General features: G+C 50.2%; 1 protein-coding gene across 16 annotated transcripts in view; it reads left to right on the forward strand.

Moving 5' to 3' along the window:
- Positions 1-2507, forward strand: part of TLE3 (TLE family member 3, transcriptional corepressor) — a 46358-nt gene extending 43851 nt beyond the window's left edge. For all 16 annotated transcript variants that reach the window (XM_079771609.1, XM_079771611.1, XM_079771603.1 and 13 more), the window contains one exon: positions 580-2507. In XM_079771609.1, the coding sequence (XP_079627735.1) occupies positions 580-687 (108 nt within the window). In that variant the 3' untranslated portion in view covers positions 688-2507. The remainder of the gene's footprint in view (positions 1-579) is intronic.
- The last annotated feature ends 24136 nt before the right edge of the window (positions 2508-26643 follow it).

Genomic DNA, 26643 nt, shown 5'->3' on the forward strand with positions numbered 1-26643 from the left:
GCCCCTCCCTGATGGGGTCCCAGATGGGTCTCCAGAAGCAAGGACTTGGCCACATCAGCAGGACTCTCTCTGCTGCTAATGGCATCCGGCCCCTCAGGGTGAGGGCTTCTAGGCAGGGGCTCTTGTAGGATTTCCAGAGCCAAGCAGAGAGAGAGCATGGTCTTGGCTCTGGCCCGGGAGCCGAGCACTCAGGAGGTGTGTGAGGCAGTGTTTTTCAGAGCAGTGTTACCTGATATGCAAGTAAGGTCGAGTTTCATCTCAACATTTCAGTGTGAGGAGAGAGGTGGGCAGGAGGAAAGGGGTCCAGAAAGCGGTGGGAGAGGGAGGAGGCTTTTTATGATTCTTCAAGATCCGGGGCCCGGCACCTAAGATCCCCGTGGGCACTGCAGCAGCTGCAAGCCCGTGGGAGGGCACCTCTACCTGGAGGCACCCCCTGGGCTGCCTCTGAGGGGCGCGGTGTGCACGGCAGGTGGGAGCTCCGGGCGGGGGAGGGCGGTGTAATCTGGAGCATTGAAGTGGGCGGAGCTGAAGTGACTCCTGTCTTTTTTTCCGTCCTGCACCTTCCTGCCTCTCCTCCAGTCTAAGGAATCCTCGTCTGTCTTGAGTTGTGACATTTCAGCGGATGACAAATATATTGTAACAGGCTCTGGTGACAAGAAGGCCACGGTTTATGAGGTCATCTACTAAACAAGAACTCTAACAGGGCTGTCAAACTCTGGGAGAAACAGACTCAACTGTGACAGGGAGATCCTGGTGCAGGCCCCCCAGGATGGCGAGGCCCGGGAGCAGCCGGGAGCAGCCGAGCGTTCCGCTGCGCTGTGGCAGGCTGGGCGGGCGCCGGCACTGTGCGACTCCGGGCCCAGGTGACGTGTCTCAGACTCCAATGGATTTCTCTCCTCGTCCCCTTCACCGTGCTGGCAGATGCTACTAATAGACTTCTGTGGAGGCTCATGGCTCCAGCTCCCCAAAGACACCCTCGTGAATCTCTATCTTTTGACCCGTCCCCTGCCCTGGGTTGGGGACACTGGAGTGGACCGCATACCTGTGCCAGGGATGGGGATCTTATTTTCCCGCTTGTGCAGCGCACAAGGTTTGTGAAAAATGTAAATAACAGACTCCTCTCTCGGACTGGTCAGTGGGGAAGGAGGCTCCTTCTCACCAGAAATGCTAGCCGTGTATTTCGCCTGCTGTATTTGTAATCCACTCATGGTGGTGGTGTTTTGTGTTTTCTTTTTAACAGAAGTTCGCAGTTCCCGCCTGGGAGGGGAGTCAGGGAGGGGAGGAATGGGGAGAGAAATCCTGGGGTGGAGAAAGGGAGCTGCAGCTGGTAACCAGACTGACCAGTCGGGTCCCTTGGGATGAGGGTGCCTCCAGGTGGCCTTGGGGATGGTCCCAGGAGGGTCAAGACCACGCCACACAGAGGACAGACAGTGCCTGAGGTGGGCCCGGCCGGGGCTGAGGGCACAGCGCCTGTCAGATTGGCCGCCCGCGCTGCCTGCCTCCTGTCCCCCTCTCTCAGGGCTCTGACTGCTCGCTCACTCTCCCTGCCTCCCTCTCTTTGGTGCACAGTTGGTCATGTTGGGAAATGGAGATCAGAGGACTCCCTCTCCAGCCCTTCTTAATCTGCAGACAAAACCTAAAAAGGACAGAAAGTTAGAGGAAAGCATAGCAACTCAGCTCAGGGAGCTACCAGAGAAAAACAGCAACTGATGTGGGTGCTTTTTTTTTTTAATTTGAATAAAGAGTTAGAAGTGACGTCCTTTTATAAAATGCCTTCTCCCCTTTCCTGCCTGTGACCCCTCCCTCCCCCACCCCCAAGGGAAAGTGTATTTAATCTGCGGGATTGAGTCTGGCGGCTGTGGGGGCTGAGGACACTAGGAGGTGGGTGGGGGCACCAATGTCCTGGCACACTGGTGACTTTTGCAGCTTTCAGTCTCTTGAGCCCAAACAGGTTACAAGTAGAATACTGTCTCCTGCAAGTACCACTTTTTGGTACCAAAATGTTCCAAGGAGTTAGGCTGTTTTTTTCTTTTTTTTTTTTCCTTCTTTTAAGGAAAAGCTAAAGGCCCTTTGAGTCCTGGTGGTGGGCTCTCCATGGATGTAAGTGTATGGAAGATGATTTTTATACTGCATTTTTATGGCTTATTTTGTAACGTGTGATTCTGTCTGGTGAGAAGGAAGGAGGAGCTCTGGTGAGAACTGCCCGTTTTCAGTGATCTTGCTCCTGGGCCAGCAGCTCCCTGATGTGATGAGGAGGCCACGGAGGCTGGCCAGGCACCCGTTACCTTTCTGAGGTTGGGGGAGTGGTGGCCAGAATCTATCTGTCTCTCTGTCTGTCTGTCTGTCTGTCTCTCTCTCTCTGTCTCTGTCTCAGATGTTCATCTGCCACTGTTGTTAAGGCTGTAGCCACAAGGGAGGGTGAGGGTAGAAGTTGATTCCTGAAGAAAGAAGAAAATGAAAAGTAATTGTAATGAGCTGTTTTTATATTTTTAAAAGTTACTATTTAAAGGTTGGCTTTATTGTTGCGTTTTAATTGCCCCCCAACCTCTCTACACACACACAGTTTGTCAGAAGAGAACCTGGGCCACTGTCACCCTCAAGTTTGAATCCTGGGTGATTGCCTTTGTCATTGTAAACATGAGCTCTTATTTCAGAGTCCCCATGCTGATTGTGCAGGATGGTGAAGGAGGGTGCTTTCACCATACATCCCCGCACCTCCCAGTCTAAGCCCCAGGGAATGGGGTGGGAGCAGGGATTTCCTGCAGGTAGGTGGGCAGGACAAAGTTCCCTGAGGGGAAGGCTATAGTAGGTTACACCAAAGTCTTCTATAGCTGCCAGTGCAAAACTGGAAAAAATATGAACTGCAGTTGAAATTGCAGTGTCCATGAACATCTAGACCCTGAAAACCTAGATCATTTTTTTTTAAAGCTTAACAAATTTAGGTGTTTTTTGGGGGGAGGAGGAGGAACCTTCAATCCCTCGGTCACCAAGGTGTGCTTTGAAGGCTTTGGAGGGATTTGCGGAAGGGGCAGAAAGGAGTGCGTCAGTGACAGGGGGTCAGGGCTGAGCTGGTTTCCATGCTCTTGGATTTCCTGCCCCATTGGCGGAGTCTCCCAGAACTGCAGGCTCAAGGTTTCCAACTGCTTACTCCCTCAAAGTCATACATCAGCATAAACAATTGGCTGCTGTTATTTCACACAAGGACAAAAATTTTTTTAAAGGAGTGATCATTCTAAGTCTAGAAAGGACAGCTGGCTGCACTCGGTCATTCAGCTGGAGAGAGCATGTCCCTTGAGCTTTTAGAGAAGTTGAGCTGCAATTCAGCTTACAGCTCTGTCGGTTGACATGCTAGTAAAATGGCATCTCTTTGGGCGACACTCATTTGTCCAGACCCATACATTGCAGCAGAGGGCCAGATGGCAGGCTCCAGCCAGGAGGTTCTGTGTGCCCAGGACTGGCCTGGCGGCTGCCCACGGGTACCACGATAGGGTTGGAGTCGGAGCTGGCCGGCCCCAGTGGGTGGAAGAGGAAAACTTCTATCACTGAATGCTTGTCCTACTGAAAGTGAAGGCCAGAGTTATTCCGTTTCTGAGAAGAGGAGGTATTCTCTGAAAGGCTGTCTACAAGATTCCCTGGGCATGGTCCAGGATGGGGAGATGACCAGGATTCAGGCTCCACCATGGAAGTCACAGTTGCGGTTGGGGAGAGACAAGACAGCCCCTTAAGCAAGGGGTGTTGGGGACATCCTTCCTCTTCAGCTGCTGGAGCCTCAGCCTGCCTGTTCTGTCATTGTAGGGCCTATGGGAAGGTCTGGAGGTACAGAGCTGTGGCTGCTGAGTAGAAGCATTTTTAGCAAGAAGGCTAAATGTTATAGACTGGCCATCCAATATCCCATGATGATGGGGTATAAATTTTTTTCAAGAGCATATTTGAAACTGCACTATCCTATCTAATAAAAGGGTAATATGCAAATTGACTGTTACTCCAAAACAAGATGGCTGCTCCCATGTGGACACAAGATGGCCAGCAGGGGAGGGCAGTTGGGAGGGACAAGGCCTGCAGGGGAGGGCAGTTGTGGGGGACCAGGCCTGCAGGGGAAGGCACTTGGGGGCAACCAGGCCTGCAGGAGAGGAAAATTGGGGGTGACCAGGCCGGCAGGGGAGGGAAGTTAGGGGCAATCGGGCTGGCAGGGGAGCAGTTAGGGGAAATCAGGCAGGCAGGCAGGTGAGAGGTTGGGAGCCAGCAGTCCTGGATTGTGAGGGCAGTCAGGCATTCCTCAAGGGGTCCCAGATTGGAGACTGTGCAGGCTGGGCTGAGGGACACCCTTCCCCCTGTGCACAAATTTTGTGCACCGGGCCTCTAGTTTATAATATAAAGCACAACATGATCAACCTTTTTTTTTTATTTGCATGGTTAGGCACTATTGGATTTTTTTTGTGTGTGAAATATAAAATGTACTCTATTGCGGTACCCATGAAGCATTTTTAAATATTGCACCAAAATTGGGCCTTTTAGATTTGAAGAGACATCTATGCTGAGCCCCAGGTTTTATAAATGGGATGGTTAGACCCAGAAAGGGCAGGTGACTTATCATGAGTCACATAGCCTGAGTGAGATTTACAAATCACACTAGGGAGTGGGGGACGGTAGGAGGGAGCTGCCCAGTGGCCGGGTTGAGGCCTCCTGCCCCTTCTCCCACAGAACTGGTGAAGTTCCTCACAGAAGGAGACAGCCAGAGAAAGTCATGGCAACCAGCCTCCTGCCTTGAGAATATCCTAGAACTCACACACCCATCTTGCCAGTGCTTCCCTCCCTCCCTCCTTCCTTCCCACCCACCCTCCTGCCTTCCTTCCCTCCCTCCCCACCCCCCATCACCTATCTATCCACCTACCCATCTATCTGGCCATCCAATCCCCCTATCCATTCAGGCAACATTTATGAATTTGTGCCAGGCATGGGCCTAGGTACTGGGATGCAAAGATCAATGAGACAATGCCCACCGCACAGATCTCTCCAGCTGGGTGGAGCAGTCACATCAACTGGCAATTACAAACCAGATGTCCCAGCACATAGCTGAGGCATTAGCCTGGGCAGGGAGAGTGAGCAAGGGTTCCTGGAAGGTGTGAGCTGAACAGACGTGAAGAATGGAGAGCTGCTGAGCCAAAGGGAGGTGGGGAAAGTGTTCTGGAAGAAGGAACAGCTTGTGCTAAGGCCTGGGTAAGAGGAAACGACCCTACCTGTACCTCTCCTACCCCCAACCTGTGTGGTTCTAACTCCTTCCCTGCTCTAGCTCCAATCCAGCTTGCTCACCTCCCAGTTCCCGGTGCCTCTGGCCAGTCTCCTCCAGTGCAGGAGCCAGGCTGGATTCGGCACTGAGCAGGATAGTGAAACAGGAGGAGGGACCTGGGCAGAGGCCGGGGCTCCGCCAGAGCCAGCGGAGGCAGGAGGGTGGGGAGGAGATGGAAAGGCAGCTGCACTCCAGGGCCAAGAGCATGCCTGTGATGACCTCTCAGGGCTCCAAGTCCCTGACACAGTTGCCATTCAAAACCTTGGGGGTCTGTGCACTGGCTTGTGGTCCGGGGTCAGTCCGTTCTCTGGTGATACACCAGGTAAGCTCCCCGTCCACTCCTGCAGCACCTTCACACCCTCAGCACCCTGCTTGGGCCTCCTCACTGGCCCTCTGCACACCCTCACACTCCTTAGCTTGTCCCCAGGCCTGGGCCCTGCACCTCTAGTGTCAGTCCTCACCTCTTCTTGCTTCACTGCACACACCAGTCCACACACCTCCAATGCCCTATAACAAACAACCCCTCTGATTTTAGGTCTCAGCCAGGAATGCCCTGCATCCTTTGAACCCCTGCTCATACTTCAGGACTCAGCTTCAGTGTCACCTCTTCCAGGAAGCCTTCTCTGCCGCCCTCCCCCCCCCCCCCCCACACACACACACACACTCCTCTAGTCTGAGTTGGGTGTGTCTCTTATGCTCTTTACAGCACATACTAAGCATGATGAATTGTGACTATTAGTTTAATTACATAATCCTTTCATCTGATGTCCACTTGACTCTCCTCCAGACAGGGACCTCCAAGAGAAGAATTGTGTCTTGTATCTCCAGGACTTAGCACATAGTAGGTGATGTTAGTTGAATGAATCAGTGAGTGTGTGATGGAGATAGCAGGCAATATTAACAAAGTGCTTAGTATGTGTCATTTCATAAACTGTCTAATTCCATATTCATAACTGTCCTATGAACCAGCGGTCACCAACTGGTGGTCCGCAGACCACTGGTGGTCCATGAGGTCTGAAAGGTTGGCGACCACTGGTTTAAGGAAACCTTTGGAGCAGCGGTCCCCACTGGTGGTCCATGAAGTCCGAAAGGTTGGCGACCGCTGCTATGAAGTCAAGGCTATTATGCTCATTTTATAGATGAGGGAACTGAAGTTCAACTAGCCCAAGTTCATATTGCTGCTGGCTGGCTGGCTGGATAAATGAATGGTGGACTGGATGCATCATTAGGACCAGTTCAGAAGTTTGGAAAGAACTGATCCCACAAGTGGAGGAGGAGATCAGTGACCTTGAGATGAAGAGCGTAAGAGGGAAAGACAGGGACAGAAGTGCCCCTGGTCAGCTTAGGCCTTCCTCATGTCCATTAGGGAGCCTCTGTCATTGCCCAGACAGCTCCGCAGGGTGCCCGCCTGAGCTAGCCTTCTGGGCAGGTCGCAGGGCATGGCGAAGGCTCAGGAGAGGGCCCTCGGGACCTCCTGGCCTGCTGAGGCCAGACGGAAGACTGGGATGGGGCCGGGGCCTGTCTCTCCTGGCTGTCACGAAGGAGACCTGCCCTGGGCAAGTATTTGCTGACAATAGGTTACAAAACTTGAAAAAAAAAACAGGTCTGGAATCTCCAATTCTGGCAAATGAAACAGCAAGCTAACAAGGATTTCCTTTAATCGTGTGGACAGACAGACATGTTGAAAAAATTAAAACAATTTTACTAACCTACCCTGAAAGAAAGGGAATCTTTTAATGTAATAAATGAAAGAATTTAAAGGCAGAGTGAGGAACTCTCATGCTGAGAATAATATGTGAAAACTACATAAAGCAAAGCCTGACAGAATTACAAAAGGAGGAACAGGAGGTCTTAACACACCACTAACAGAATTTGGTAGATTGAGCTAACAGAAATTTATAAGGATATAGAAGACATACAATCCTACAACCAACTATTGAAGAGCACAAATTATTTTCCAACAAACCTGGAAGACGTAGATTTTACAATCAAATGAAGCAGATAAGGCACTTTACAAAATTTAACACTCATTCATGACTTTTCTTAAAGAACCAATCTAGGAATAAAAGAAAACAGACAATGGGAGCTAAACCAGACTATAGGCCTAGTAATAGATTAATGTTAAATTTTAGATACACTGTTTTCAAGTCAGTAACAAAACAAGAATACTATTACTGCGTCTATTCAACCTAGTGCTAGAGGCTGTAGCCAGTGCAAATAGAACAAAATAAAAGACTAAACAAGGTACAAGGATCAAAATAAAAGTTGAGTCCTGGCTGTGTTGCTCTATGGTTAGAGTGTCAGCCCGCACACCAAAATGTTGCAGATTTGATTCCTGGTCAAGGGCATGTACCTGGGTTTGCAAGATCAATACCTGGCCCCAATTGGGGTGTATGCAGGAGGCAACCAATTGATGTATCTCTCTCACATCGATATTTCTCCCCCCACCCTTCCACTCTCTTAAGAAAAATAAAATCAATAGAAAAAATATCCTTGGGTGAGAATTAATAAAAATAAATAAATAAAATGAAAGTTGTAATTATTTGCAGGTGATATAACTGTATGCATAGAAAATGTACAAAAGTTTAGTTGCTGGATTTAAGATTAACATTTATTAATCAAGGCGAAAACCAAGATGGCGACATTGGTGAACACCTATACTTGCTGCCTCTCACAACCACATCAAAATTACAACTAAAAGGCAGAACATCTACTACCCAGAACCACGGGAAAGCTGGCTGAGTGGAAGTTCCACAACTAGAGAGGTGAAGAAGAAAGCGCAGGGAGACTGGGAAGAGGTGCGGAGGCTCAGAAAGTGCTGGCACCTGGATGTGCTGCTCTTTTAACCGGGAGGGAGATACAAGCTCCCACTTGCTCTGAACTCCAGTTCTGGGCAAGACTCTGGGGGACCCAGGCACATACGGGGAGAAACTGGACTGTCTGGCATCGGGACAGGAACATGAGGGCGGCTTACTCTTAGAGGTGCTTGCAGCGATCATTGTTCCTGCACGAGGGCGCAGGACAAGGAGAACCAGGGACTTGTCCGGTTCAGGGCAGCCACTGCTGTTTGCTCAGCCCTGGTGATTCCCAGAGACCCCACCCCACCCAATTTACAACCCCACCCAAGCTATGAGCATTGGCTTTTGCATATGAATGGCCTGTCCTTTCACCTAAAACCTGTCAAACTGCAGCTGGGTCAGAGAGCCCCAGAACTTTCAAAAGAAGGCCCAAGGCCTGGCAGCAGCAGCAGCCTGCCTTGCTTCACAGCTGGGCCTCATCTGGGCACTTCCAAACTCCATACAAAGAGGAGGAATATGCAGATGTCTCTGTAGCTACTGCTGGGCATCCCCAAACAGTGGCTGACCTTGCACCTCTTTGGAGTTGTAATTATTTGCAGATCCAAGAGCCAGTGTACCCAGTGGTCAGAGTGAGACCATACCAGATTACAACTCTTCACATCCATAAGAGACAAACTCAAGAGGAAGACTTAGTGACCACCAAAGCCCCACTGAATCAAGTCCTGCCCCATAAGGGTGTCTCCTGCACAACAGATCTTCCAGTATAGACACAGCTGGTCATCACAGCCAATTGGCCTGGAGGTCAATTTCTCCCAGTGATAATAACAGCAATCAAGGGTTAACTACAACAAGACTGAAAACAGCCCACAAAGGGGTGCACCAAGAGAGTCCACCTTAGGTGACTGGGGTGGCTGAGCCACTGGGCTCTATAGGACACCTACCACACAAGGCCACTCTTATCAACTCAGGGAGACTTAGCAGCTACCCAGTACATAGAAACAAACACAGGGAAGCAGCCAAAATGCGGAGACAAAGAAACAAGTCACAAATGAAAGAAATGGATGAAAGCAAAATACTGGATATAGAGTTCAAAACCATGGTTATAAGGTTACTCAAGAATCTTCTAGAAACCTCTGAGAAATTTAGTCAGACCCTCAAGGATATGAAAAAGGACCAATCAGAAATTAAGCATACGCAGACTGAAATAAAGAATAATATACAGAGATTCAACAACAGACTAGAAGATCCCAAGAATCAAGTCAAAGATTTGAAATATGAAGAAGCAAAAAAACACCCAACCGGAAAAGCATAAAGAAAAAAGAATCCAAAAATATGAAGGTAGTGTAAGGAGCCTCTGGGACAACTTCAAGTGTACCAACATCCGAATTATGGGGGTGCCAGAAGAAGAGAGAGAGAGCAAGATATTGAAAACCTATTTGAAGAAATAATAACAGAAAACTTCCCCTACCTGATGAAAGAAATAGACTTACAAGTCCAGGAAGCACAGAGAACCCCAAACAAGAGGAATCCAAAGAGGACCACATCAAGACACATCATAATTAAAATGCCAAGGCAAAAGACAAAGAGAGAATCTTAAAAGCAGCAAGAGAAAAACAGTTAGTTACCTACAAGGGAGTACCCATACAACTGTCAGCTGATTTCTCAACAGAAACTATGCAGGCCAGGAAGGAGTAGCAAGAAATATTCAAAGTGATGAACAGCAAGAACCTACAACGAAGATTACTCTACCCAGCAAAGCTATCATTCAGAATTGAAGGTCAGATAAAGAGCTTCACAGATAAGAAAAAGCTAAAGGAATTCATCACCACCAAACCAGTATTATATGAAATGCTGAAAGGTATTCTTTAAGAAGAGGAAGAATGCCAGGGTTCTTGTCCCAGCATTACAAAGGGTTCAGCAATCTGGAGAAAGGCTGTGCATAGATTAAATAAGAGTTAAAATATGAAAGATAATTTTGAAAGGCATTGGGGGTCAGAGGAGCTTCAGCCAAAGGAGCTAAAGATCTCAGTTCATCCTTCTTCTCCTTGTCTTAGGACCCCTGCTTTTTATTAACACAATTTGTCCCAAGGCAAAGTGAAGATAATATACTTCAAAGGGTAGGGTACAGAAGCATTGTCAGATTGGGGAATATCCTACAGCTGTTCAGGTGTTTGGCCAACAGGAGGCAATAACATGTAGATTGAGATGCCCTGAGCTGTCTGGCAGCAGACAATCATCCTATTCAGGTTTGGGGGAAGTGCCCTTTAGCCACTCCAACAGGTGATTACATATGTGACTCAGCCCTTGTTGAGCCCCCAAGTTTCATCATCCTTTTGATGAAACTCTTGTAATTATGACATGCTGGAATTGGCTTCCAGCAGCAGAAGAAGAAAAAGGTAAAGATAAAAAATTATGAACAACAAAGTGACAACAAATACATATCTTTCAACAAGTGAACCTAAAAATCAAATTAATAAAAAACCTGATGAACAGAACAGACTGGTGAATGTAATAGAATCAGGGGCATGGAAAGGGAGCAGACTGAATTATCAGGGGGAAGGGGTTGAGAGGGGTGCAGGAAGAGATTGGACAAAGACCTTACACCTATGGACGAGGTCAGTGGGGAGGAGGGAGAAGGCCTGGAGTGGGGTGGGAACTGGGTAGAGGGGAGCTATGGGGAGAAAAAAGAGGAACATCTGTAATAATCTGAACAATAAAGATTAAACAAATAAAATAAATTAAAAGATAAAGAAAGAGACGCAGTAGCGTGCCGACTACTAGGCACTGCAGTAAGGAGCTGTGTCCTATGAAGCTTGGTTTCCATTGTGTCGCTATGCTCCTATGCGAGTAATATATTGTGACACAAGTCTGTCTACAATTATAAAAATAAACTGTTCTTCAGTCTGAAATAAAAAACATTTTAAGCTATTCATAATATGAATAACTGCTATTCATAAGCAATAACCAGTTAGAAAATGTAATATAATGAAATAAAATGCATTTACAATAACAATAAAAAATACTTATGAATAAATCTAAGTAAAGCTATAGGAGAATTTAGTGGAGAAAAGGATAAAATTTTATTGAATTATATATTTAGAAGTCCTATGTAGATCATAAGCTATGCCCTATTCATTGATGAGGAAATTAGATTTCATTTTAAAAACTGTCTTTCCCTGCCCTAACCAGTTTGGCTCAGTGGATAGAGCATCGGCCTGCGGACTGAAGGGTCCCAGGTTCGATTCTGGTCAAGGGCATGTACCTCGGTTGCGGGCACATCCCCAGTAGGGGGTGTGCAGGAGGCAGCTGATCGATGTTTCTCTCTCATCGATGTTTCTAACTCTCTATCCCTCTCCTTTCCTCTCTGTAAAAAGTCAACAAAATATATTTAAAACAAAACAACAACAAAAAAAACTGTCTTTCCCCCCAGCCTATATTACAATGTTAAGCAAAATCCAAATAAAATGTTTTCTATGTAGTTTGATAAGCTAATAGCTGAATTTATTTGAAGAGTAAAGGACTAAGAATAGCACATATAACATTGAAGAAGAATCAGAAAGGAGGACTTGCCCTCCAGATAGGAAGACTTGTGTAAAGCTACAGTCCCAGGAGAGTGTTCTTGGTGCATGTGTAGAAAAGACCAGTGGGACAAATGGAAGCCATAAGCAGACCTCATGGAGATGTGTCTGACTGACCTGGGTGGCATCGTGTGTGAGTGAAGAAAGTACTGTTCAGCAAATAATTCTGGACAGTGGGCCATCAGTATAGGGGGTGAGGGATGAATCTCTATCCCACACACTACACAAAAATAAAGTCTTTAAACTCTTAGAATGAAATATTGAAGAGAACAACCTCAGTAGCCTGGGGAGGGAAACAATTATTGAACACAACACAGAAAACAAAAGCTATAATTTAAAAACTAAAAGAGTCGAATTGACTACATTACAATGTGAAACACCTGTATAGTTAGATATGCCATAAAAGTACACAACATAGACCTATGAATGCAGTACCTGCCACTGACAAAGAGTGGTATCTGGAATACGTAATGAATTCTTCCAAATCAGTATGTGAAAGCAAACAATGCAGGAGGAATGGGTAGAGGACAGAAGCAGGTGATTCACGGGAGAAGAATGGCCAGTAAACATGTAAAAAATGCCACACCTCACTAGTTACCAGGGAAATGCAAATTAAAAACAAAGTGAGATAGTACAGCTCATTCGCATTGGATTGGCAAATTTTGAGTTTAATAATATGGAGCTTCCGTGAGGGCGGGGCACGACTAGTACATCAAACACTGCTGTGGGAACATAACTGAGTCACCCACTTTGTGGAGCATTTGGCAATAGGCAAGTGGAAGCAACACAATCCTATGACCCGATAACCCTACTTCCAGGTATATACCCTAGAGAAACTCTTACACAAGCACACAGAGATGTACATGGAGATGTTTATTGTTCCACTGTTTGAAGTAGCAAAAATAACTGGAAATGACCTGCTTATTATAGGCGCATGGGTAAAGAACAATCTATTCATTTTTGTATAATGAAATTGTGTATAGACATTAAAATGCATGAACTAGATCTTTGCATATCAACTTGGATAAATCTCAGAAACACAATGTTTAGTGAAAAGAGAAAGATGCAAAAGGAAATACATGATGTGATATTATTTATGTCAAGTGTAAATCCACATCCACAAACAGTTACAAATTTGTACACACACACTCACACTCACACACACACACACACACACGAACATACATAGGAAGAATATATAGCCCTCCACCAGGATAATAGTTATCTGTGGGGAGGGAAGGAAGGGAAACATTGTATTACCTTTAAATTTGTTTAAAAAAATATTAAAATGTTCCCATTTTAAAAAACCTGTGTGGTGGCTTTAGTATTGTCACATTATTTTCTGTTCTTTTCTGCATGTTTGATATATTTCATAATTCAAGATTAAATAAAGAAAGAAAGCCATAAAAATCAGGATTTGAGGAAGTCACCCCTAGCATAGTTTCTGGTGACTAAAAGGAGAGTTTGGGGCACGCGGGGAACAGGGCTGGGCTGGGGACACATGCCCAGTGGCACAGAGCAAAGTCCCAAGCTCACTGTGTCATCTCAGCTATGTCACTGGACCTGTCCAGTCCCCCACCTTCTCGTCCGTCTATGGAGTGATGCTTGAAAACTGAATGAGCAATTTTTGTGTCCTCTCCAGCCTAGATATTTTGTGATTCTGAAGATTTTGTAGGTGTGCAGGGGCCACTATCAATCAGAGACAACATGGCTTAAATTTGTTTAGCTTTTCATTATAAAATATGCTAAACAGATGCCAAGCAGAGAGAACATTATAATGAATCTTCATGTGCCCATCATCCAGCTTCAACAGTTAGCAACTCGGCTAATCTTGTTTTATGTCCGCCTACCTATTTCTATCCAGCCACCATCACTGGAATATTATGCAGCAAATCTCAGACATCTCATCATTTAATTAGTAATATTATAATATCTCCAAAAGGTAAGATCTATTTTTAAAAATATATAGCAAAGAGAATATAGTCAATAATATTGTAATAACTGTGTAGAGTGTCACATGGGTATGAGACTCCTGGGGTGATCACTTTGTAAGGTATATAAATGTCTAATCACTATGTTGTACACCTGAAATCAATATAATATTGTATGTCAACTGTAATTTAAAAATAAATTTAATCCAGCTGGTGTGGCTCAGTGGTTGAGTATTGACCTATGAACCAGGAGGTCATGGTTTGATTCCCAGTCAGGGCACATGCCTGGGTTGTGGACTTGATACCCAGTGGGGGACATGCAAGAGGCAGCCAATCAATGATCCTCTCTGATCATTGATGTTTCTATCTCTCTCTCCCTCTCTGAAATCAATAAAAACATGTTAAAATTAAATTTAAAATTAAAAAATGTAAACCCAATATTACTAACCCACCTAAAAAATTAACAATTATCTTCAATGTCATCAATACCCAATCTGTATTTCAACTTTCTCAATTGTCTAATGATATTTTTAAAAATGTGTTTATTTAAAATAGGATCCAAATAAGGTTCACACAAAGTGACTATAACTGATATGTCTTTTAGATTCCTCCCTCCTCTCTCTCTCTCTCTTTCATACACACATGCAAACAGACATTTATTTCTTGAAGAAGCAAAATTATTTGTCCTGAGAACTTCTCACAGGCTGAATTTTGCTGATTGCTGAATTGTGGCTAGATCGTGGGGCTTGATTAGCTGGGGGGAGAGAGGAGGCAAGAATCCTTCACTGACCCCTCAGGAAACTCATACTATCCGATGTTTCTCCTTTTGTATGGTAGCAGTCACTGATGAGCATTGCCTAGGTTCATAAATTGATTAGGGGTTACAAAATGGTGATGTTTTAATCTATTACTCCTTCATCTATTTGCTTAAAGAGAAACTGCTATAAGGAGAAACTGCTACAAAGAGAAACTGCCCCTCATAAACCATTTAGTTATCTTTAAGTTTAGTTTAAATGCAGAATAAACGCTTTATTCGTTTGCTTCATTTGCTAGTTTTCAAAGTAATAAGTTTCTTAGTATCCTCAAAAGCTGACTAATTTTAAAATATTATTTTGAATGTGTGGACTTAAACATATTTGATATGTTTCAGTTAAGAAAAGTTATTGTTATTGCTTCTCAAATCATCCTGCTTTAGGAAATCTCTTGAAGATGCTTCCTGAGTCTTTTTGATATGGCCCTGCTAGTCTTTGGTAGCTTCATTGCTGTCTCATTGTTTCTGGATAACATTGTACACTTTCTGTCCTAGGTCTGAAGTCAGTTATTTCTCCAAGGAGTCCTGGTTCCTTTTAGTGGAAGGTGGTATTTAGAGACCATGATCTGGATGAGGGCTGGGGTGCTTGATGCTAGGGGACTGGTCAAGGTTCTTAGATCCTTTCAGTAACAAAGCTTAGAAATGTGTGTGTGTGTGTGTGTGTGTGTGTGTGTGTGTGTGTGTGTGTGTTTATATATTTGTTAAAAATAAAACACATGCTGGCCGGGTGTCCCTTCCCCTCTCTGAAATCAATAAAAAACCATATTTAAAAAAAGATAAAACACATAATGAGATATATTGATACTTCTAGCTCAAATTCAGAGTTGTAGTTTTTTTGTTTTGCTTTTGTTTTTGTTTTAGGAAGGGAAAGGGAGAGAGATAGAAACATCAATGATGAGAGACAATCATTCATTGGCTGCCTCCTGCACACCCCCTACTGGGGATGGAGCCTGCAATCCGGGCATGTGCTCTGACCCGCAATCGAACTGTAACCTCCTGGTTCATAGGTCAACACTCAACCACTGAGCCACACTGGCTGGGCAGGGTTGCAGGTATTTACTTCATCTCATTGATCTTCTATTTTAATTTGTTTTAACGAAATTAAATTCTGAGTGATTTAAGTGATGATGAAGTTAAAATCCTTCCCTAGTTGTTATCCATCACTGCTTACCTCATTCTCCATCCTAACTGTGAACTTCATGAAGGCAGGGATCAAGTTTGGTTCACTCTGTATTCCTGATTTCTATCAGAGTACCTGATACATAATAGCTGCTTAGTAAGTCATTATTAAATGCTTAAATGAATACGTTTTCAATGAAAAGTTTCCTCTTAAATAGAGAAGTAGAGTGAATAAAATCTGAAAACAAGCTCTCCACCCATCCATCCACCCATTAATTCAATAGATACAGACAGAAGATATCCAGTGTTGGAGACTAGGAACACGGGCTAGAGAGATGAATGGTCCATGCCCTCAAGCAATGCACTCATTAGTGGGGAAAACAAACTCCAACAGTTAGAACAATTATAAAACAGTGTTATTAATAAATGGTGGTCTGGCCTTGGCCAGTTGATTGGGTCATGGGTTCAACTTCCTGTCAGGGCACATATCTAAGTTTCAGGTTAAATCCCTGGTTAGGGCATGTGAGGGAGGCAACAGGTCAATGTGTCTCTCTCACACCAATGTATCTCTCTCTCTCTCTCTTCCTCCCCCTCTAAAATCACTAAAATAAACAAATCCTATCTAATAAAGAGAGAATATGCTAATTGATCATCATGCCCTCACAAAGATGGTGGAACCCACAGCCAATGAGGGAACATGCTAATTGACTGCCAAGCCCTCAAAGATGGTGGTGCCCACAGCCACAAGATGGCGGCGCCCAGTCCCCTCAGCCTCGCCAGGGTGGCAAGTGCATGGCACGGCTGGGCCCACCCCCAGGCGGGTCCGGCTGCTCCACACACCTGCCTCCAGAGTCCCCCAGTCCCCTCAGCCCTCCAGCCTCCCAGGGCCAGCCCAAGGCACAGGCAAACCTCGGAAGGTGGCTGCCCAACCGCCCAGGGCTGCCCGAGGCTCAGGTAACCAGGGCTGGCTGAGGCTTGCGCTGCCAGCAGTGGCAGCAGCAGAGGTGTGATGGGGGTGTCACCTTCCCCTGATTGCCGGGTCGCCTCCCACCCCTGAGGGCTCCCGGACTGTGAGAGGGGGCAGGCCGGGCTGAGGGACCCCCCCCCTCCAGTGCATGAATTTTCATGCACCGGGCCTCTAGTACATAAACAAAATAAATGACTAGTGGTCTGGACAGCATGCCATGTGTGTCCTGAAAGGATCAGGCACCTTTTAGAAGGGTCAGAAGGGGAGGTATTATGGAAGCTCGCAGAGGAGGTCACATTTGTTCTGGTGTTCAAGGATAAGTAGGAGTTGCAGGTTGGGAGAAGGGGAGGCATTTTAGACACACCACTCCCTGAGTTGCCTGCCCCATGTAGTGCTGCGCTCGTTTGCTCCTGGGTGGCTGAAGGCTTTGCCACTCCTGGGATCTCCCCAGACCCTTAGTATCTCCCTGGAGGGAGCTGCCGGAGGGCAGGGAAGGAGGAAGGGAGTGGGGGAAGCCCACAGGCCCAGGTCACTTTGAGGAAAGCAGAGGGGCTCCCTCTGTCAGGAGCACTGTCCAGAAACTGCTGTCAACTGCTGTGGGTCAGTTAGTTTGTCAGCCAAAGTAATTTGCATTCAAGCTTGTCTGGGGACACACTCCCTAGTCCCTGGAGAGCCCCAAGTCTCTCCCAGTTGATTCACCATCACCTTTTTATCAAGGGGGCACCCTGCTCTGGCCCTGCAGGCCCAGTTCTAGGAGCCACGGCTGTCAGGCCTCAGAGTCCAGCCCCCAATGAGCAGTGCTACCCGCCCCACGCAGCAGTCCCTGGAGCCAAGGATCAAAGAATTGCATCACTTGTAAATTATCATCTAGTGGTATTTCCCCTGTTTTGCTAACCCTTACCACCTGTGAGTTACTTAATAGTTGTTTGAAATTCATTTTTAAAGCCTAAATATAAGTATTTAAAGAGAAAACTTTATATTATTTTTCTAAATGAATATCACTCACCTTAAAAAGTATCTACACTAATAACTGCAATTAGGTCAAATCTAATGGGCTGTGCCTCCGGCCCTCCTACTCCCCTTCTGTTAAAAGAAAAGGAAGGGGGAGATGGAGCAGTGTTAGAGAGGTGCTGAGGACCCGTCGCACCCACATGAAACTTGCTCCCTGAGCTAATCAGAATGATTGAGAAGCAGAAAGAGAATAACTTTCCTACTCTGTCCAAATCCAGCCCAACACTCCATTCCATATGGGGAAACGGAGGCCCAGAGAGCACAAGTGACTCCGAACGGAGTTCCATGGAGGCAGGACCCCTGCCAGCCTTGGTCCTGTGTCTCCAGCTGCGCTGGCAGAGCGAACAAGTGAATAACCTCACACAGCCGTGACTCAAGATTGAAACTAAAACCCAGATCTCTTGACTCTGAGTGATTTTTGCATCGCAGATTCCCCACCCTGCCCCAGGCACCATCACCTCTCCTCAGCTTCCTCTTTCAGTTCTTCTTGGGGAATTCCAGGGCCTGTGCTTCTTGGGCAGGGCAGTGTGGTCCTGCCTGGACCTCGCTCTGGTGCCCTGCCTCCAGGTGTCCGCAGTGGTTACAGCCGGTCTCTAGCTGGGCTGCGGTGGGATGTGTGGGAGAGAGAAGGCAGCAGCCCCGTCTTCCCACGCTCCGGCCTCAGCAGTCAGAGCTCCGAGGCCCCCTCCGGACTGCCCCCTGCCCCCTCTGGCCTGTCTGCGAGCAAGAGGGAGGCGTGCACCATGGGCCCGCTGAGGGGACTGAGGGCCCTGATGGTTGTGGGAGAGGCCAGGGCTGGGCGGTGGCTCTTGTCCCTTCACCTTCCCTTCCTTACTCTTCACTCTGAGGACACTGCTCTCGGCCCCCACCTGCGGGCTTGGCTCTGTGCTCTCTGAGGCTGGTCGGTCATCTGAGCAGCCATTTCATCAGCTCCTGCCTGGGCCACCCACCGACCCTTGTTCAGCATCTACCAGTTAGCCCTGAGACTTCAGAGATGAAGAGGGCCCAGCCCTCACCCCCACGATGCAGCCAGGGTTGGAGGGAGGCAGGCCTGCTCCAGATGACCCTAATATCCCTTGGCCAGTGCTGTAAGGGGACGAACATGCGAGTGTTGGGACCCAGAAAACAGGTGCGCGGTAAAGGGACCTGCAGCCCCCACTGGCCTGTGGTGACTCCTGGAGGTTGGGGTGGCTTCTTGGAGGAGGGATGCTGAGCTGGGCTCTGAGGCAGGTGGGGTGAAGGTCAGAGGAGGAGGGGCAGTGCTTCCATCATCAGCCTGTGCAAAGGCCCTGGTGGGAGGGTAAGACACGAGGCTCAAGGGGAAACCCCTGGGGCCAGATGTACCCAGGGGACCTAGTGAGCAGTGTAACAAGAGGCTTGTGGCCGAATTCTGGGCGTCAGGGAACAAGTGCTAGCTGTGGCCTTGAGCAGAGTTTTGGGGGGGCAGCAAGCACCACCACCATGGCGCCTGGCGTCAGAGCCTGGCACCACCAGGAAAGTGTGCTGAATGAACTAAGCCCCCCTTTACCTCTCACACCCCCTGCTCCCCACCCCCCACCAATCAACAGGGGCTCATGAGGGAGGCTCCTCCAGATGGGGACGAACATATCAGCTGGTCCTACGCACAGTGACCCGTTTCCCGTGGTTGACAAAGCTGGAGGCCTGGTGTCTGGGGAGACTGGTGTCATTGCTGTCCTTTGACAGGCCGCTCCCTCTGCCCCATCCCTCCGCCTCCCGGGGGTGCAGACCCCAGCCATGGACTTCTGCCTCCTCTCTTCTGCCTACTTCCTCTTGGACCCCTGCCCAGAACCACCACGTCTGGGTCTGATGCCTGCAGCCTCACTCCCCGTAGCCCTGCCTGTGCACAGTACCACCTGCATTGCCCCCGTGGGCCCTCCTGTCACCACCCTTGGCTCATCCTGGACCCCTAGGGTCTCAGGCCTCAGCTCCATCCCTCCCATCTCCAGGCAGTTCAGAGTGGCCCCAAACTCCCAGCCTCCCTCTCTGCATGTCCTCAAGAGAGAAAAAGCAGGTGTGAGGTTAGGCTCTGCCCCAGGCTTAATGTTTGTGATCCTTTTGGGTCTGTGCCTCAGTTTCCCTATCTGAAACACGGAGGTGGAAAACCAGATATCAGAGTCCCAGCCTCTGCCTCCATTGGCACCACCTGAGAGCAGTACTGTGGCTTTCCCCTCCCCCTCCCAGATGTTGGGCTCCTGGGCAGCCACGTCTGCAGAGAGGGGCTCAGGCGTATCTTCCCAGCCAGCACCGGGCTCCTCGTGGCCCCAGCCTGGCAGCCCCGTCGCAGCAGCTCTCTGCTGCGTGGGCCTCCATCAGCCGACCCCTCAGTTGGCCCCGTGCTGAGCAGATGGCAGGGGAGGCACGCGGCGGCGTCAGCTGCTGTTATCTCTCCTGATGACATGGAGTGTAAATTCTGTTGGAACACTCCCTCCTGCCTCTGCACGCCACCAGCTTTAATCACCGTAATTGAGTTATAATGAATGATTGTGTGTGCGCATTGTCTGATCCAGGCACAGCCAGAGCAGAGCTAGCAAGACGCAGCCACCTCTCTCAGGCTTAGGGGGTCCTCACCCTCGGCACGTCACCGCCCCCCCCCCCCCCCCCACGCCCTGGACTCTGGTCTCCAGCACCTCTGCCGCCACCCACACCAGCGGCCCCTGGCTTTCTCTCCACTTGATCATCTTGAAACAACAATGAATTCAGGACATGGAAAGAAAAAGGAGAGCAGACATGAAATTGGAGGGCCTGAAACCCTGCCCCTTCGTGATAACCGCCCCTGCCCACTAACATTTTGGTGAATATTCTCAGACCTTTGCGCCAGGCGAATAGTTACAGCTGCTGCCACACACGTGCACCGCCCCGCCCCTCCCCTGTGGCCGATGTCTGTGCCTCACTTCCCGCTACCAGCAACTCCAGGAGGTACACCCAGTGGCCCCTCTGTACAGAGGAGGCAACTGAGGCTCAGAGAGCTGAAAGGACCTGCCACGCTCAAGCAGCTGGTAAGGGGGCTGCCCTGTTTCAAACCCAGCGTCAGAGTCTGTGCACCCCTGCAAAGCGTGCACATAAAAGGAGTGGATTCTAACCCGCCCCTCACACTGCCCCAGCCCCTGGTGCACCAGAGAAAGCAAAACTGGCTCCAGAGCTGTCAAACTCTCTCTCATTCCCAAGTGCCAGCGCTCCTCTCGCGAGAGAGTGCTGGGCAGGCCTCTTCTGGGAAAGCAGCCGCCAAGCCCCCTGATCCACACGGTCCTGCTGGCTGCTGCCCCTTCTGAACGCGAGGCCCTAGCTTGCTGACCCCGTGTGTAAGGGAGGGGTGAAGGGAGACTTCCCAGGGGTGTTCGGTTGGTTCTGGCCATCTCAGGGTCCTCCCAGCAGGGTACGTGGGCAGCTAGTGTGGCTCTGATCTCCTGGCTTTCATCACTGAGCTGAAGTGGGCGGGCCTCCCGAATGACTGACAGGAGTCACCCTGCCCAGAGATAGCATAGGCCAGGCGGGGGCTGCTGGTCCCTTTACTGGGCTGAGGCTCTGTCAGGCAGTGAGGGGAAAGGCTGGAGTTCGATGGACAGGACCCTGGAAGCCAGAGGCTAGGAGGTTATCCTAGCTCCATTCCTGACTTTCTGCATAACTTTGGCAAGTCTCTCCTGGACAAATTTCCTCTAAGGATGTCCAAAATGATGAATGTGAATGACACCTGATTGCTTCATCCACTCTTTCAGGTAGTGACATTCATTTTTTATACCGTGATAGCATTATTATCCTATGTAATAAAACCCTAATATGCAAATCGACCTAATGGAGGAACGACTGGTCACTATGACGTGCACTGACCACCAGGGGGCAGACGCTCAATGCAGGAGCTGCCCCTGGTGGTCAGTGCGCTCCCACAGGGGGAGCGCTGCTCAGCCAGAAGCCGGGCTCACGGCTGGCGAGTGCAGTGGCGGTGGCGGGAGCCTCTCCCACCTCCATGGCAGGCAAGTGCACATCCCCTGTGGGGTCCTGGACTGCGAGAGGGTGCAGGCCAGGCCGAGGGGACCCCCCTTCCTCCAGTGCACGAATCCATGCACCGGGCCTCTAGTATACTTATAGAGAAATAATACTTATAACACATAAGTAATTATTATAGTGACAGCTATTGAGACTTGTGCATGCTAAGCACGTTTTTTCTCTTTGACAGACTATGGTCCTTTCTACACCAGCACACTAAGGCCCATTCACAAATCAAGCTTCAGCACCTTAAACCCCGGGTTTCCAGCCGAGCTCTGTGGAAGGCGTTGGCCCAGTCCTTGGCCATGGACCCACCCTCACCTCTCTAGATCTGGATGGAGTGAAGCTTGTGAGTCTCCTTGTCTGAGGCGGCCCTCAAAGCAAGTCACTGCAATTGTTCTTCTTGGAGTATTTCTTGGGAAGGTATTTCAAGTGCCCTTTGGAGAACTGCTTCTCAGGGAAAACAACGATTACTTTCGTGAAGTGTTCTCAGTAAACAACATTCCCCAGGTTTCAGTTTTCCAGCTCCGTTAACCGTCTCCTTTGATGATGGTTCCAGTTTCTAGGATCAACAGTCCCTCCTCCTGATGGCTGGGAAGCCCGGAGAACCCCAGGCACCAGCCCTCATGTTTCCAAATGCTCTGGGGGCACAAGGGATGCCGGCACCGTCCTCTCACTGTCTCCTCAGACCCCTCCCACAACCCCAGTGAGCGCTTGGTTTTACAGAAGGCTAATCTGAAGCACAGAGAGGTAAGTAACCTGCCCAGGGCCACACAGCTAGGCGATGGCGCTGTGTGATAGGCACTGGGGGATGATCGAGACACACGCAGGCCCGGATCCAAGTCATACCTCGAGGCTCCCATGACATCTGCACTCTCCCCAGGACTCACACCCACAAACACCCCCATGCCAGCACACTGCCCGCCGCTAGACCACAGTGGCAAACCCTCTGAGCTGAAGGGGAGGGATTGCAGGCTGTGGGGCTCCTGGAGACTAAGACACTCGCACAACGTGCAGGCCGCTCAGAGGAGCCACTGGCAATCACCCAGAAGATGCTCTGCAGCCACGTCTAAGTGGGGGTGCACAGATCCCTGCAGTCAGGGTGCGGCAGGCACCCCTCCCATCCAGCCGGGGCCATCCTCCGGGGCTCTGCTGCTTTCTCCGGGGCTGGGGAGGGGGTCGCTCTATGGAAGCCCACCTGTCCTCCCTTAGTCTCCCCCCCAGGAGCCTTAGCTCCCCTTTGGCACCAGGACTTTCCTCTGGGGATGAAGGCTTTTAACTGGACCTAGAGAGTCCTAAGCACTGTGACTTAGCCAAATGGTTGCTGCCTAAAGTCTTCAAGCCCCTTAAGCTTTTACGGTTTGGGAGTGCAATGGCCTAACCGGTTGGGCTACTGAGCATGGCAGTGCAGGGGTCAGAGCACTGGGCTTGGCCTAAACTGGCTCTACCCCGGGCTCTGCCCCTAATATGCTGGGCACATGGGAGGGCTCAGTCTCTCCGGTCCTTAGTTTCCTCATTTGTGAAATGGATCCAAATAGACCTGCCTCCCTGCATCAGGAGGTTTTAAAAAAGCTTATGTCAAAGCATGCTTGTAAAAAGCCCAACGCTGCCTTTGTGCGGATGAGGAACTGTTACTGTGCCAAGGTATCTGGCCACCCCAAACTGGCCAGGTTAGTATTCCAGGCCTGAGCTCGGCCCTTCTTCTGTGCCCCATCCGGACTCAGCCCTGTGTCTCCCTCCCACCCAGGGACCATGATGCTGTGGAGCGAAACCTTTTCTCTTAAAAAGAGATGCCCAGAGAGGCAGCCCATAGTCCCAGGGATCTGAGTGTGATCCTGGGAGTGCGGCTCGCCCAGCCCTCCTTCGTGCTGCCTCTGGAGGGTGCCGGGAAGCTCCTCCCACCTGGACCTGCTGGACGCCCTGGGCCACCGGGTGGGCCAGCCTGGGCCCAGCGGTGCAGGCCCGGCCGGGGGCAGCTGAGAGAGCTCCATCCCACTCCGCCTCTCCCGCAGGCTGGTGCCGCGGACAGCCTCACTCACTCAGCGGGGCGGGAGCCCAGGGCCTCGGGGGTGACCCTTGAGGAGAAGCTGGAGGGTGAAGGGAAGTGGGCCTGGGCCCGGGAACAGTGGCCCAGAGCTTCGGAAGAGAAGAACTGGGCGGAGTGCAAATCCAGCCCGAGGAAGAGAGGCCTCAGTCTACCGTGAGCGCCATGAGAAGGGCCCGGAGGTCCCCCCAAATGAAGGGGAGATGGCCAGAGAGGTTCGCATCCGGCCAGAAGGCGTGGCGGGCAGGCGAGCAAGGCGGGTGGAGGCGCCCCGGAGGACAGGGCTCACTCCAGCCCGTTTGGAGGAAGGAGGGCCCAGAAAGGGGGGCAGCTGGTGAGCCCGAGTTCCGGGGCTCTGCTTAGACTCAGCGTGGACAGGGCGCCGCGGACAGGGCAGAGCAGGGGGCGGCCATGCTCGGCCAGGCGATGACAGCCTCAGCCCTTTGGTGGGCTTTCCCCACGGTGGGCAGCGGCGTGGTGAGGCGCACAGGCTCGCAGTCACTGCCCAGCTCCAAATGGCTCCTTTGCCAATCGCCACTTAGCTTCTCGGTGCCTCAGTTTACTCCTTAGTAAAACAGAGATCGTAATAGTGAGGATCAAGTTAGTCAAAATGTGGAAAGTACTTAGAAGAGTTCCTGCCTCCCACTAACTAGTCACTAAATGTTAGTTATTATTCCTTGAGTGGCTCAACGTCTCAAATGTGAAATAGGGCAACAAGCCTGTTAGGAGGCTCCCAACACCGCCACTTGCTTTGGGGTGACCTGGGCTGAGCACACAGCGGAGCCATCACGGTGGCGGCGGACACAGCCTCTGGGCCTGATGCCGTCCGTGTGGTCGGTCACCGTTCGCAGCGGCCAGTGCTCCCAGGAAAGGCTGGCGGAGCTGTGATGCAGCGCAAAGGCCCCGGCGGGAGCGCAGGCGGGGCCCGGCGGAGGCAGAGGGCTCCCAAGTGTTCCCAGGTGTCAGGGGGCCCAGAGCATGGCAGGCCCCGCCTCACCCCAGAGCTCTTCTTCGGAAGCAGAGGCCTGCTCGCTGGCCCAGGCCGGCCTCCCCAGCTGTGACCGTCCCCACGCCCTTGCTCACTCACCAGCAGTCTTTTTGTCTTATTGGAAGGAAATCAATTTTAGAATTCCGTGATGACCCAGATTAGTTATTCGATCAGCTATTTCCTTCATATTTTCTCATATTCTACCCATTGACTCATAGATGTGCATCCTTAGGATCTAAACATGAGGTGAAGTAGCAACATCAATCAAGAACAAACATTTGTCTTTATAGAAAGTCATTAGTGAACGCAGAGAGGGAGAGTCACCAGAGCTGAAATTGGGGTGCGGGTGGAGGTGAGGGCTGTTGGGGAGGCAGGAAGGCCCCGCGGGTCCTGTCAGCCACCGTGGACCCTCTGTCTCTGAATCCTGGCCTGGGGCAGGGCCTAGGCCCCTGAGGTCCCTTCCGACTTGAACACGAGCAGAAATCTTGGCTGAGACATTGGGCACCAGTGGGCTGGGCACCAAAGTCCAGTGAATGTCTTCGCTGTTCGGGATGAAGGGCCCTGGAGGAAGCCTGACCAGGTAGCGGCGAAGGGAGGTGGGCGGGGCGGAGCCACAGCCCCTCCCAGAGAAGCCTTCTCCTTCCCCCAACAGGGCAGAAACAATTTTAAGTAAAAACTTCTAGATGTGCAGATTCTTACATTTTTCAATGCACTTGATTCCTGGTGCTCATTTGAGCCTCATGACTGTGTGGAACATCTCTCTATTTGACAGCGAAGGGTCCTGGGGCTCAGAGAGGGCAAGCAATTTGTTCAAGGCTGCACAGCTGGGCAGGGAAGCCCCAGGGATTCCATCCCAGGTCTTGCCTTTCCTCCTCTTCCCAACTGGGGCCTGCGGGCCCTGGCCAGCACACAGCAGGGGAGGGAGAGTTTTCGGCAGCTTCTGCAAGCCCTTTTGCTAAACGGGACTGAGAAGGGGGGCTCAGTCTCTAAGCCAGGGAACCAGGAGTGCTGGCCGCAGAAACTTTATTGAAAAGCACCAGCAGGTGGAGAGTGGGCGATTCTCTGCTGGGGGCTGTTAACCTCCTGCCCAGTGGGTCCTGTGCCTACAGATGAAGACTCAACGCAGAGTCCTCACCATGTCTCATGCAGCCGTACAAGGCCTGGCCTCTGGTTGCTCCCCCCACTCCTCTCTGCTCACTCAGCTCTGTCACGCTGACTTCCTGAAGCCACCAAATGCGCGTGGACGTGGGGGTGGGCCTCCTCCAGTGCAAGGAAGGCAGTTGAGCCCTGGCCCCAGCGTAACTGGCAGTGTGTGGAGGCAGCACCTACACCTCCCGCCCTGCAGGGCGGCTCTGCGGCCAGCGTGCCTGCGGGGCCCTGCCAGTGTGCAGGAGGCAGCCCAAGGGTTTCCCACTCTTGGGAAGGCTGTGTGGGTCTGCCTCTATGTCTCTCTTTCTGTGTGGCCCTGGGGCAGCCTGCTTGTCTGTGGTCTGTGCCTGGTGTGTCTGAACATCCCTGTGTGTTGATGTGTGCCCAGCAGTGTAACATCTCTGGGTGTAGGTGTAGGCCCAGCATGTCTGAGTGTGCACGGGTGTGGTGTGCGCGCACACACACCTGGATCGCGCCCATGAGCGTCTGTGTCTGTGTGGGGCTTTCTTCCAAAATCAACCCCCCAGAAGCCACACCGCCCGCCGGCCGCACTGGCTCTGCCTGCCCGCGCGGGGTGCTGCCCCCAGCAGCCCGTTCAGAGGCGATGGGAAGTGGAGACAGGCCTTGCTTCTTTGAAGGTGAACTCCAGGGGAAGCGCGCTGCGGAGGAATCGTCCTGGAGAGAGCTGGCTCATGGCCAATTCGTCTTGTCAAAAAGATCCCTGTGCCTGTGGAGCCAAGATGAAACCATTCTTTGGAATTAACCAAGCTAATTTTGACTAGCAAACATTTTGCTACAATGAAAGTTTTTACTGTAACACATAAAAGTCAAAACAACACCCAGGCCCCTTGGGGGACACAGAGAGGGAGGGAGGAAGAAAACCAGTGCACACACAAGCTCTAACTAATCATTTGAAATCAAAAGTGCTCAGTGCTGCCAAATTAAATGTGACTAACAA

Source organism: Cnephaeus nilssonii (assembly GCF_951640355.1).
Source record: "Cnephaeus nilssonii genome assembly, chromosome: 1".
Classification (NCBI taxonomy): domain Eukaryota; kingdom Metazoa; phylum Chordata; class Mammalia; order Chiroptera; family Vespertilionidae; genus Cnephaeus; species Cnephaeus nilssonii.